Source organism: Schistocerca nitens, chromosome 10 (genome assembly GCF_023898315.1).
Source record: "Schistocerca nitens isolate TAMUIC-IGC-003100 chromosome 10, iqSchNite1.1, whole genome shotgun sequence".
NCBI classification, from domain to species: Eukaryota; Metazoa; Arthropoda; class Insecta; order Orthoptera; family Acrididae; genus Schistocerca; species Schistocerca nitens.
The window spans coordinates 73,594,960-73,609,009 of record NC_064623.1 but is presented as its reverse complement, the minus strand read 5'-3'; the positions used below and the strand labels follow the sequence as shown (position 1 = coordinate 73,609,009).

Here is a 14,050-nt window from a genome sequence, read left to right as displayed (position 1 = left end):
AATATAATCATGAAACAGCATTTACAAGTGTATAACTCTACATATTTACAAATGCACCAAAACCGATCTCCTGTCTAGCAACAACAAAGACTAAAGAAAATGGTGGAAATTGCTTATAGTGGTCTTTAGTGCTCATTCCTGCGCGTGTTATTCTAATACGAGTCACTAGTCTTAAGTACATACCAAAACCCATGATACGTTCCTAGGTACAGTGTCCTCTAGGTGCAACACTTTCCTTTACTGCAATTAGCTAGCCGGCCGTTGTAGCCGAGCGGTTCTAGGCGTTTCAGTCTAGAACCGCGCTACCGCTACGGTCTCAGGTTCGAATCCTGCCTCGGGCATGGATGTGTGTGATGTCCTTAGGTTAGTTAGGTTTAACTAGTTCTAAGTTCTAGGGGACTAGTGACCTCAGATGTTAAGTCCCATAGTGCTCAGAGCCATTTGAACCTTTTTTTTTTTTTTTTTTGCATTTAGTTACGTGTCTGAAAGTGAACTAAGGATGTCCACTTACCTTCAGTGGTGCCCCAGCCTGCGATCACACCAGTTTCTCCTTCGTAAGTGTTATCGACCTCGAGAGAAGAAGGCAAAGTCACGAGCTGGATGTAGCCTTGAGGACAAAAAGTAACATATCACGTTTACAATATGTTGTATCTGTATTCTGTAAATGTGGAATGTTGTATCTAACTAAGGACATGAAATGAAACACTTCAACTCCACAATCTGCACGTTAGTTTCCCAATATGTCATAACAGCAATACCGTGAGATGGTAATGTAGGTGGTCAAAATAATAATGGCAGACATTACGAGACAGTCGCCAACGAAACCATACTTAGTAAGAAGCATTGTTATTAAGTGATGAACCTTGGAATACACTACAGCCACCTATGTACCGCTTCCTGTTAGGTCATATTTTGAACTGGTATGGATAGTGGTTAGCTACTTTCTTTCCCTCTTCCCTAACATTCTATTCTTGACCGTCTTAGTAATATAGAAAGCAGAATGAGTGCGAATATATGTCAGCACAGGAAAAAAGATTCTAAAGGTTTTTTTCTAATATAAACGTCATGACTGACATGCGCACTGTGAATTCTGAGACAAGTAAGAGTATGGTTGTCTGTAAAACAACAAAATGGCTATTGAAAGGAAATTTAAGAGCGGGATCTGTAGAAATGGACACTTGGGAGCTAGTTAAGAATATTGCCTGAAAAGGGGGACCTTATAGCTTAAGCTAAGGAGTTATTTGGCCGGAAACCAGAGATTCATTCATATTATGCACATAAAATGTGCAACATACTTTCAGTTATTTAATTGCTGAACGAATATTCCAGCCCAATAACTTAGTGTACAATATATGTGTCACTCCATCAAAATCTTGTTTAACCTCAGAGCTACACCATCAGCACGGTGTTAAGCACAATGAAACTTCAAGTTCCATTAACAGATTTATTGTTCTGTGAGCGATTATGTTAAATAAGTGTTTGGTTCAACAGCCACACTTATAAGTACATGTGCACTGGTAGCAATGTACGAACTAAGTACTAGTGTGGCCGTAATACTATTCATAGGCAACACCATAAGTGACGGAGTTGACTCAGAACAGTATGTGATTCTGGGAGGCAGGCTACTGGAGAATGTTGCCAGTTGGTTTGGACGGTATATCTCCTGTCAAATATGGTATACTCACTGGTAGATTAGCGGAAAATCTTAACCAACCATCAGAAGTCATGATGAAATGGTTATTGTGAATTCTGCAACTTCAGTGGGGCTTTTTCATAAAACTCTTGCTCGAAACCGTATCTTCAGATCTGAGAATACTGTAATACAACAGAAAATCTGATTAAAAATAGAGAGAGATTATCTTAACACTTTACTTATACATCTGCATTTAGACAAATCGATTACTGTCCAGGCAGTTCAACATACAATTGAGTTGAGCAACCGTTAAATGTTGAGCTGACTAATGGCAAGGATTGTTCTAAGTAGATGGAAGTGAGGCAGAACAATACTAAATGGGAACTCGAGTTGAGAAAAGACAAGGTCAACCAATGTCAATTTTTATCTGTGAGTGTAATGCATATATAGAGACAAGACAGTTAGCCAGTTGTGTGACACTATTTTATTTAGTGGCGCTAATAATGGCAACTTAGCAGACAGAGTTAAAGAAATTCATAGAGGGCAACGTAGATGAGTTGTGTGCAAAAAATGAGAGAGTTATTTGCTACCGCAATTGGGTTTATTTCTGAAAAAACACCTTAAAAACATGAAAAATATCTGTAATATTCTTTCAGCACTACATGCAACCCAAAACACAGAGATAGGCGACAATCCTCAGGAGACACTGGTAGATGAAGTAAGAAATCATCTGAATGCAATCAGTCAATAGCGAGTCATTGGAGGCTCCGGCTTCCAAGAGAAAACTCTGAACGTTCTCCGAAATGTTCTCATTGGAATCCGGTTTCACCTTTTTCTCTTTTGTGCAGTTAGTTGTACATATCTAGTACTATGTTCCACAGAATAAGTTGGAAACCTCGCTTTAGTATAATATTGATATACACTGAAGAGCCAAAGAAACTGGTACACCTGCCTACTATCATGTACAGCCTACACGAGCACGCAGGAGTGCCGCAACACGACGTGGCATGGACTTGACTAATGTTTGAAGTAGTGCTGGAGGGAGGTGACACCATGAATTCTGCAGGGCTGTCCACAAATCCATGAGAGTACGAGGGAGCTGAAATCTCTTCTGAACAGCACGTAGCAAGGCAGCCCTCAAGAATGTTCGTATCTGGAAAGTTTGGTGGCCAGCGGAAGTGTTTAAACTCAGAAGAGTGTTTCTGGAGCCACTCAGTAGGAATTCTGGTCGTGTGGGGTGTCGCATTGTCCTGCTGGAATTGCCCAAGTCTATTGGATTGCTCCTCGGCAGGAATTCTGGTCGTGTGGGGTGTCGCATTGTCCTGCTGGAATTGCCCAAGCCTATTGGATTGCTCCTCGGCAGGAATTCTGGTCGTGTAGGGTGTCGCATTGTCCTGCTGGAATTGCCCAAGTCTATTGGATTGCACCTCGGCAGGAATTCTGGTCGTGTGGGGTGTCACACTGTCCTGCTGGAATTGCCCAAGTCTATTGGAATGCACAATGGAGATGAATAGTTGCAGGGGATCAGATACGATGGTTACGTACGTGTCATCTTTCAGGCTCGTACCTAGACGCATCAGGGGTCCCATATCACTCGAACTGCACACGCCCATTTCATTACAGAGCCTCCACCAACTTGAACAGTCCCCTGCTGACATGCAGGTTGTCTCCATATCCGTACATGTGCATGCGTTCCATACAGTATTAAACAATTCCGTCAAAGCAACATGTTTCCAGTCATCAACAGTCCAATGTCGACGTTGATGGGTCCAGGCGAGCCATAAAGCTTTGTGTCGTGCAGTTATCAAGGGTGCACAAGAGGGGCCTCGGCTCCAAAAGCCCATATCGATGATGTTTCGTTGATTGGTTCGCACGCTGACACTTGCTGATGGCCCAGCACTGAAATCTGCAGCAATTTGCAGAAGCGTTGCACTTCTGTCATGATGAACGATTCTCTCAGTCGTCGTTGGTCCCATTCTTGCAGGATCTTTTTCTGGCCGCCGCGATGTCGAAGACTTGATGTTTTACCGGATTCCTGATATTCACGGTACACTCGTGAAGTGATCGTACGGGAAAATCCCCACTTCACCGCTATCTCGGAGATGCTGTGTCCCGTCGCTTGTGCGCTGACTATAAGAACACGTTCAAACTCACTTACATCTTCATAACCTGCCATTTTAGTATCAGTAACCGATCTAGCAACTGCGCCAGGCACTTGTTGTCTTCCATGGGCGTTACCGACCGCAGCGTCGTATTCTGCCTGTTTACATACCTCTGTATTGGAATACGCATGCCTAAACCAGTTTCTTTGGTGCCTTAGTATAAACAACCTAGCATCATCGAATATATATATATATATATATATATATATATATATATATATATATATATATATATATATATAAAGACAGCGTAAAATTGTGTTGAGTAAACCACAAACTGAAAGAAAATCAGTGATTAGTGTATCAAAAAGTAATTATGAGTCTCAGATGACAAACACCGTTATCCCAGACTGCCGTCAGTGACATTTTTCGTTCTAACACTATCTTCTCTCTCTCTCCCTCCCTCTCCCTCTCTCTCTCTCTCTCTCTCTCTCTCTCTCTCTCTCTCTCTAAAACTCTCTCTTTACACACTCTCTCTCTCTCGCAAACTCTCTTTCAGACACTCTCTATCCCTATGAAGAAAGAACGCTTCGTTATCTTTGCGCCACTCACTGTTCAAAGGAGCGTCGCTGGGCAGGAATACAACACCCACGTCATAACTGCCATGGGAAGCTATCAAATCGGTGGACTGCGGGCGCGCCTGGGCCCAACTGGATTGCACGATCCAGGCGGTGGATTCGTCCTGACTTCTGTGGATGCCTCCCAGGCGGACGGTCCACGTCTGGTACCTGAGAAAGTAAAGTTCCTGTATCCAGTTGCGAAACATGCTAAGACCTTTTTAATTTTTTTCCGTGGAGCTGGTGAAAATCACGTCTAAAGATACTCGAAAGCTGTTGAAAAGTCACGTGATGACTGGGTGTTGTGTGATGTCCTTAGGTTAGTTAGGTTTAAGTAGTTCTACGTTCTAGGGGACTGATGACTATACATGTTAAGTCCCATAGTGCTCAGAGCCATTTGAACCATTTTTTTTTGTTGAAAAGTCAATCACTCCCTGTCAATGTATATTAGCAGCTATTTTATGTATCTACAGATACGCCCAAATAGAATAAAACTACCAAGGAAGCTCCTTAAATAGTGTCCTTCTGAGTTTCAAATCATATAAGTTATTTTTTTAGTCAGTCATTTGTAAGTGGAGTATTTCACGAATATTGTCTATATGTTGAAGTAAAGCCTCCACTTAAGAACGGAAATCCAAAAATGTAATCAAATTTCCGTCCATTTTGTCTTCTGCCAGTATTCTCTAAATTCTTAGGGAAGGTAATATACAATCGGCTTTTGAACAACCTGACTACAAATAATATATTGTCATGTCAGAGTTCGGATTTATAAAGGGTTCAGAAACTGAGGAGTCTTTTAACATATATAATGAGAATGTACTTTCGTTTGTCTCAGTGGCCTCGTGCACGTCTTTCAATTGGACACCGCTGTGGCGAATTGTGTGTTCCTAACCAATCCCAGTAATCCTACTACGGGAAGGGAAGCTGCAAATTGAAGAGGAATGTGAACCATGTGTGGTTCTTAGCTAATCTTCACATCACTGAGATGTGAATATTAGGTTGAGGGCAGATGGAAAAATTTCAGTGCTGCAACCATTATTCAATCCTGCAATCTCTGTTTCAGTCCACATGCGTTATCACTAGCTTGACCCTAAAAAGTAAAACGAAAATTTACAGTGATTAAAGACGAATAACATGAAAATTCTCTGTGAGGAGAGTGTCCATAAAGTTGCTAACCAGAATTTAATAAAAGTTTATGCTACTTGTAAAATTAGTTATATTTTCTCATTGTGTCGGTATTAGATATGCCTTTAAGTGATTTTTCAAATATACGTTTTTTATTACTGTTCCAGCTAGTTTAATTTATCTGTAGAAAAGAACAGAGCAATTAAGAGGTCAAGTTTTGATAGAAATCCCTGTAATATGAAAGGCATAATGAATGTATTAACTTTTCTTATGCTCTGAAAATTACTGTGTATACCTCCATTTAGTAGATCATTTCATTTTCATACTATAACCAGAAGTTTGGTGTATATTTACTATAATGCATTTATCTTGTATTGGGATTCCCTAAGGAGTAATTCTGTCATTACTGTTGAAGTTATGATTAAAATGGAAACGTGTAAGGCTGAAAACGGAGGGTATTTGAAAAATAGTCAGATATTAAACTGTGAAAGCAGTGCACAGTAGTACATTGGATACAGCGGAAATACAATCAGCTATGATGAGTCTTATGTATAGGAAAACCACCCTTCCTAACTATTATTTCAGTCAGAGTTTGGAGGAATTAGTGTGTATCTAGTATGGAGTAATATATGCATGGAGAGAGAACAGACAATGTTTAGGTACAAAACTTCGTTGTTTAAATTGGTAATGAAGCAGAAAAAAGTATGCTATCTTTTGTGAAGGTATGATGTAGTAAAAGGTATAGTACATGAATGAGAATTTATTATGATGAAACACAGTGAATTGCTAGGATGTAGTGAGAATTATTGTGGAATGAATTAATGACGACTCAGGGATATGAAAGTGGTGAATAATGATTATAATCACACTGACGATGAAGTTGATGATGTTAATGATAATGGCGACGATGATGGTTTATTAGCTATTATATACGAAAAGAAATGAGGTGTATATTAACTGAATAATTTGTTTCAGTTCTGTGAGGATGAGACTAGTGCTAGATTCCACAAGAATATATTTCTCTTACAAATATTTACAGATAATTTTGCCATTTTAGTATTCATATGAGCAATTTAGTCTCACATTAGCTCTCATTTGCGTCTTCCTAGTATCCATGCATCTAATTTATTACTTACTCCTGTACAAATCTCATGTATACTGAGTAATTAAGAATTTAAAATAATTAGTATATATTGTTTCAAAACTCGTAAATATTGATAAGTAAAAATGTTGAGTATAATGTTTATTTCATTGTTCACTTGACGCTTTCTGTACTTACAGTCCCCGCAAAGACTGAGCACAGCGTTTTGACCTGATTTTTACACACTTAGATTTTTACATGTGTTATGTACTATTTCAGAAAATATGGACCACAAACAGTACCTGGTGGTACAGTCCAAAATGGAACTAGATAATGAAATCAGAAAATAGGAACTGCCCATAATGACCAATAACATAGATACAAATTAAAGTAAAAACAAATGAAGAAAAAAATTAATGTGGAAATTGGCTAACCTTGGAGGATGGCAATGAAGTTATTTGTTAAGAGCAATGCCAGATGAATAATCTCAAGAATGGAAAAACTGATTGTGGAAAAGGTGAAGACATGAACGGCAACAATAACTGTCGTATAAACCCTATGCAATTTGTGAAAGAAATTAAAGACATTTATAAATACTAAAATTGTTGTACAAGAATGAGAAGCAACGTAGATAATAGACTCCAGTGTGAAAAGAATGTAAGTCTCCTTCTTACTATAGTTTTCTTGAAAAACTAGGAAGTCTAATACATCAACGTAATGCTTGGATTTGTTTAATAATAATGATTATAATTATGTTGCGATGTATGCAAGGTAACTGCAGCAGGTGTACGAAAATATCAGTTGGTTGGAATTTGGTTTCAATCATCTAACTAATGTAATGTAATTTATCTTTGTTTGTTTGCATGTAGCCCATAATGAAAACTGTATGATTACCGCTCATACTGTATATTTTTCATTGTTTATGTTCTAAGATCTTTGGTTTTCCAGACATCTGCCCCTCTGTGGGGAAAAAAACGGCTTTGCTCACGTAAATTTCCGTAATAAATATCAATATCTCGCAAGTGAATTTTCTATGCATATGTGTCGTGTTTCGTTGACGAATTACTTAAGGAATCAGAATGTATTTTCAAAACCCGCGTAGAACTTGAATAACAAAATGTTCATGTAGTTTGGGAGTAACCAGAAACTTCGTTATTTAAGCGTGTCAGCGTGCTGGAGTCAGACAATAGCTTTACCAAAGAACCGAGGGTTGACCCACAGTGGGCCATTGAATTATTTCTGTCACTCTTCGGTTCCTGCCCCGCTACTCACTGCTCTGACTGACTCGTTAACGCATTAATGAAAAACCTTACCAGGGCTTAGTACCCACGTTAAACATTAATTCCCACTATAGATGGCTGCATATTGCGTTCATATGACAAATGCAAACAAGTGGGTTACGACCTAGAATATCGCCAAGCCTAGTAATGCACCGCTGTCTTCAAAGCAATCTTCAAGTTCAGGACCAAATGTCTTAACTACATAAAGGTGTATTCATTTATTTAAAAGCATCTTTTATTATTAATTTTAAGCAACTTCATTATGGGTTCATAACGAAATGTAAAGAACGACCCCAAAAACACATTTTAGCAGACTTACAAAAATTCATTTTACTTGAGACGATCTAGGTTTTGTGTTCCTTGCCAGTTCTATATTGTTACTGTTACAAAGATATTACGCACAATTTCTTCTGCACTAATCAAAGCGTGAACAACCAGCACAGAAATTTAGTGTAATTCGAAGTTTCAGTGTATTACAACGAAATTTAGTAACGGTGTGGGCCTATCTGATAGATCACTTCATCGATGTCTCGTTATTTCGCGACTGCACATTCTTTGTTTCACAGAACACCACAAGACAGTACTGATGTCTTTGAAATCGCAACACTAGAAAAGAGTCCTTGAACTCGAAATCCACATTCTGACATGGCACTATTTCTTTAAAGGCGCATCTGTACCAGTATTGTAATGTTTGTAAGATGTTACCTGAAGACAATGCAAAATGTGCATCTTTCTGCGAATATGATGTGTAACAGTAGACGAAGAAGAACTCAATACTTGGTTTTGGTCTTTTATCTTTCCAACTTGCACTGAATGCAAGCATTTGAGGAACAGAACATCCATACCAGCTGTGAAATTCCACTGTGTAACAACATTAAGTATGAGATTCGTGTGCAATGTCAGATAGGAGAATATTTCTCAGATGCGTCCAACGTTCATTTTTATGAACACCATTCTTGAACAAAGAAGTTTTAGAAAGAAAGCATATGTCGTATTTACAATTCGTCACTAAATGGTACATCTTTTAGGAAATGTAACTACAAGTTCAGTACCATGAATTGCATAATGGGAATTTCTTCCATGAGGTTGAGTGACTGAACACCTTGAAATTAATTGGATGTGAGCTTTCTGACTTTATTTACTTGAATTTGCTGATATATTGTTATATGCTTGTAATCAGTTCGTACAGACATTTCAAATATCTGTAATCGTTTAATAACACCTGATATAAGAGTCAAGTACTGAAATATAATAAGGAATAGGCTAAGGCTCTGAAATTATTCTGTGATCACTATCAACCCTTAACTCACCAGGTGTGGTCTCTCAGACCGCGCGAGAAATTTCAAACTCTCTCTCAAAGGTAAGTTCTGGGCTTCACTTTCCTTCCCTAAATCGCCAACTTTAACATTTTATTGCTAGTTGCATTATCGCCTTCTCTGTTTGTTGTTGACACATGCTGGGGTCACTTATAGTGCCCATTGTGAACTACGTACTTGTTTTCTTAGTAACGCACAAAATTTGTCAATTTTGACGATTCTCTATTATTCCAACCTCATATAGTCTGCAGAAAGAACAACACCTGATTTTATCATGGTGATTGTTTCTCCCTATTTAGGTCGGTGTCAAAAAAATATTTTCGCATTTGGGAAAGAAAGTTGGTGATTGGAATTTTGCAGGAAGATATCTCTGCAACGAAGAGCTCCTCTATTTTAATGATGTCCACCCCAAATTCTGATTCATTTCGGTGACACTCTCTGCCCTATTCCACGATAATACAAAACGTACTGTCCTTCTTTGAACTTTTTCGATGTACTCCATAAATTGTATCTGGTAAGGATCCCACATGTGCAGCAGTATTCTAAAAGAGGACAGACAATTGTAGTGTAGGCGGTCTCCTTAGTAGAAGAAAGGTTTACTTTAGATGATATTAAAAATGTTGAAGAATTGCTGGCTAGCCAAATAAATGCTTATATGTCGAGAATTTCAGTTCAGTTCTGTAGTGGTCCTGAGAAAGAAATAAAGATATATCTGTATAAAGATCAAAACAATTTTGTTGTAATTAACAACATGAAGGCTTTTTTGGAATTTGCATATTTTTTGTAATAAATGTAATAGGCCATAGAACAACAAGTACAAACAAAATTGCAAAACAGAGAGAAAAATCTGTATACTATGCAATGGTCCAGAACACGAAACTGTTTAAAACAAGATATGCTGTAAAAACTCTAATAGATACTGTTATAATGAAGAATGCTTAGAAAATCACCAAGACATTTATGAAACAGCTTATAAAAGTGTAAGATGTAAAAAGACTTGTTTGAGATCTACAGAAGATAAATGTGGCTTTGAACTTCACAGAAACTGCAATCAAGCAGTAAAACTTGAAAATCATAAATGTTCCATGTAATAGAGATTGCGAAAAGTTGGTATCTGTGAAAGAAAATTTGGTGAGGATTTTATAGTCCAAGGCTGCCCAAATTGTAGTAAAGGTTGTTACTACACTAATGGTGAATTCCATGAGTTTTATGTTTGTCAATGTAGGGAATGTAAAAGAAATAGTTGCTTGTAAACAGTTTGAGTATTGTGAAGATGGATTCTCTAGGAAAGTGAATTGTACCTATACTGAAACATACATGTCGTTTGATTATGAAGCTCAACAAGAAGCTGGTATACATATTCTGAATCTCATAATATTTCACAATTTTAAAGCTGGTGATGTTAATAAATTTAAGACAAATTAAGAATTCTGTAGTTAGATGATATTTGAAAAAAAGCAAGTATTATACATTCATAACTCATTGTACTAAGGGATTCGATTCACAGTTCAGTTTGAAGTACTGTGTTGAAAATACAATAAAACCATACACAGTCTATACAAGAACTAACTAATGTTATTGGAGCTCAAACAATTACGTTTAAAAATTATATATATCAGTAATTTTGTACTAGGACCTCTAAATAGTTAGCAAAAACATTTTATTTGAAAGAATTGGAGAAGAGATATTTTCCACATTTATACAATACACAGGAAAATGGAAATTGTGTAGGACCAATTCCAGATATTCGATATTATTGTGCTGACACTATGAAACCATAAGATAGTGAAGAATTTCTCAAATGACATAGCTCCAGACTTAAGGAAAATTGTGTGTTCAATATGAAGAAGGAAATTGATGAGTACCATAATTCTGATATAGATAAGATAAGAAGGAGTTGTTAGGAATTAAGAAAACAGTTTCTAGAGAGAGCTAATATTGACCTAATCTGTTATTTAACAATTGCAGGTGTTTGTATGGCTATTTAGAGATCTAAATATTTACCTAAAATACAATTGCTGTATTGAATAAGGAACAAAAGAAAATTACAGTAAATAATGAATAGGTTAGTTGAATAGTTTGAACAATCATACTGTCTTTCATGTTCTTAATGGTGGAGAAGTAAAAATAGTCAGTAGAAAGATTTGATAAAGATATTAATACTTTTCACCAATATCATAGTTTTTTACATGGTTGTCAAAAATGTTATAAAAGTCAGATGATTAACAATAAAAATAAAGGAACAATGGATGACCTCATCCAAAAGACTTTAACAAGAAGTGCAGAAATAAGAAATGTGGGATATAATTTAGTGGAGATGTGGGAATATGATTGGCTCAACTCAGCAGATTATAAAAAGCTTAAGATATTAAAACAGTTATCTGAAATTGTTGGCTCATTGAATCCAAGAAATGCTTCTTATGGTGGTTGAAAAAATGCAATAAACTTAAGAGTTAAAGCAGATGGTGTTAGTACAAAAATAAGATTTCATGATGTGTGCTGTCTTTATTCAACTGTAAAACATTATGGTTACTATCCCAAATGACATGAAACAAAAATATATAGGCCAAGATATTATTTTAAAAATTGGTATGGATTTATGAAATGTAAACTATTGGTAGCTAAAGGCTTGTATCATCCTATTTTACCAGTACAAATAAATGAAAAACTGTTGTTTCCTTTGTGTGTCAGATGTGGACAGGAAAAATTAAGTAAATACAATCACAACAATGAAGAAAGAAGTTTTATTGGAAATTGGGTAACTGATGAAGAATAGTTGGCTGCATTAATTTCATATAAAATTTTAGATGTCCTTTAAGCATGGAATTTTGGAAATAAAAGCAATATGTTGTTTAAAACTTGTGTGAAATATTTTATGAAAACTAAATTAGAAGCAAGTCAACATGATTTTGAAAGTGATAAAGAGTATATCAAAACAACTAAAGAGAAATTGGGTATTGATTTACAACCTGACAGAGTAATGGGAAATCACAGTGAATGAGCTGTTGCTAAGATGTGTCTTAAGTCATTATAGGGGAATTTTGGGCAAAGGCAAAATATGAGTCAAATAGAATATGTAACAAATTTACAATGATTTTATGAGATACTATTGGATGATTGATTGGATAATATAGATACCAATTTCATTCATGATAATATGGTTCAGATGAAATAGAATTTCAAGAACTATTATCTGGAAAATAATACAGCTACAAATATTTTTATAGCTGCATTTACTACATCAAATGCAAGGCTTAGATTGCATGATAGGCTAGATAAACTAGGAAAAAATTTTATACATTTTAATACCGATTCTGAAGTCTATATTGATGATGGTAAAGTCAATTTAGAGATAGGCTGCATGCTCAGAGAATCGACTGATCAGTTAGGAGATAATAAATGGTAGAAAATTGGGCTTCAACTGCCCTAGATATCTAATTACTGAGTGAAATACTATTAAAAATAATGAATAGGTTTTAATATAATTTTGTATTATTTTTGGTAAATTATAAATCGCTACTTTTTTACAGTCATAAAAAAGAGAGAATTTGAGTTTTCAATCTCCTCCCACATTTCTATATCAGTATCATCATAACTATTAAATCTTGTTTTGTATTCTTATTTATAAGTTTGCTTTAATACATCAGTACTGTCAGTGTGCTCCTGACTTCAACAGTATACTATAATCAAGGATGGTCTAAAATATTCTCTAAAATGTTCTCTCTTGCCTTATTATTTATACAAACAAAAACGACAAATTTAAATTTATCCCACACATTAGTCATATATATATATACAGATTCAAAATTTACTTATTTTTTCAAAATAGCGATTTAAAAACGCTATCTTCAAGTATACATACATTTTTATATTTATTTTTATTGATGTACTTTTTATATTTTATTTTTGTGGAGGGGGAAATTTCATCATTAAATGAGCATTCTAGATGAAAATTATAGTAATAATCCAGGCCTTCCGAGTGGAAGGTCTGAAATAAATAATCAAATAATTTGTTTCTGATGGGGGCAGGGTTTGATCATTAAATAACCCCTTAGTGCCCCGAATTTACCCACTTACTACTCATTAATGATTTGATCTGTAGCAAATGGCACTTTACATGCATGATAACTGTATTCACTAAAGTCTGGAAGCATAAAAATTTACGACCGACAAGTGGTTTCAATGCATATGTGGTGCAGTCCATCATCATTAAACACTGGCTGTGAGTTTTACTGTTGTGTACGAGTCTAGCTACATGAGTAGCCAACAGTTTTTATGTGCATGTAACTGGTTTCTCCAATAGGTAGTCATCAATTTTAAGTCTTGTTGATTTGTATTTTCAATGAGTTCCCTTGGGTTTTAATTCCAGGTCGTCCTTCATGTGCACTTCTCCCTGTCCTTGGTGAGCCAGAACTATTGCATCAACTGAGGACCGTTTTAAGAATACTAAACACATGCTATTTTTATTCGAAAACTGTTTTTTTACATGGAACCTGATACTTAAATAAGAGCCTCAATCAAAGACTAAAATAAAATACGCTGAAACTGAAGATTTGTTGTTATTAAATCTGTTTAATATAGCAATTTTTAGCAAAATTCGACATCTCCATTTTTCCAGATTCCACAAAACTCAAGTAATCCTCTTTTTATACCAGGTGGTTGAAACTTGAAACATGAAATTTAAAACCAATATTTAATAGCCTCTGTTCTCGCAAGTGTTTCCTGTCAGGGGATCACACAACAACATACATGATAAACCAACTGTTTGCCAATCGTTTTTTGGACAATGTTTCTTTCATGTTGGGTCACTGCTTTACTACAAGATAAGCTGTTGTAGTAAGCTCTTGTGGAACATCTTTATTACGATGTTAGAAGATACAGAATTCTCTGAAACAG

The 14,050-nt window shown here is 36.1% G+C and overlaps 1 protein-coding gene across 5 annotated transcripts in view; it reads right to left on the bottom strand.

The window, feature by feature from the left end:
• LOC126210625 (collagenase-like) overlaps positions 1–14,050 on the bottom strand; it is a 231,944-nt gene that overhangs the window by 18,707 nt on the left and 199,187 nt on the right. For 2 of the 5 annotated variants that reach the window (XM_049939925.1, XM_049939920.1), the window contains exons 3-4: positions 4,348–4,523; positions 512–607 (exon numbers count right to left, since the gene is read on the bottom strand). The exons of the other annotated variants lie outside the window; for them this stretch is intronic. In XM_049939925.1, the coding sequence (XP_049795882.1) occupies positions 512–607; positions 4,348–4,523 (272 nt within the window). The remainder of the gene's footprint in view (positions 1–511; positions 608–4,347; positions 4,524–14,050) is intronic. 5 annotated transcript variants of the gene reach the window in all.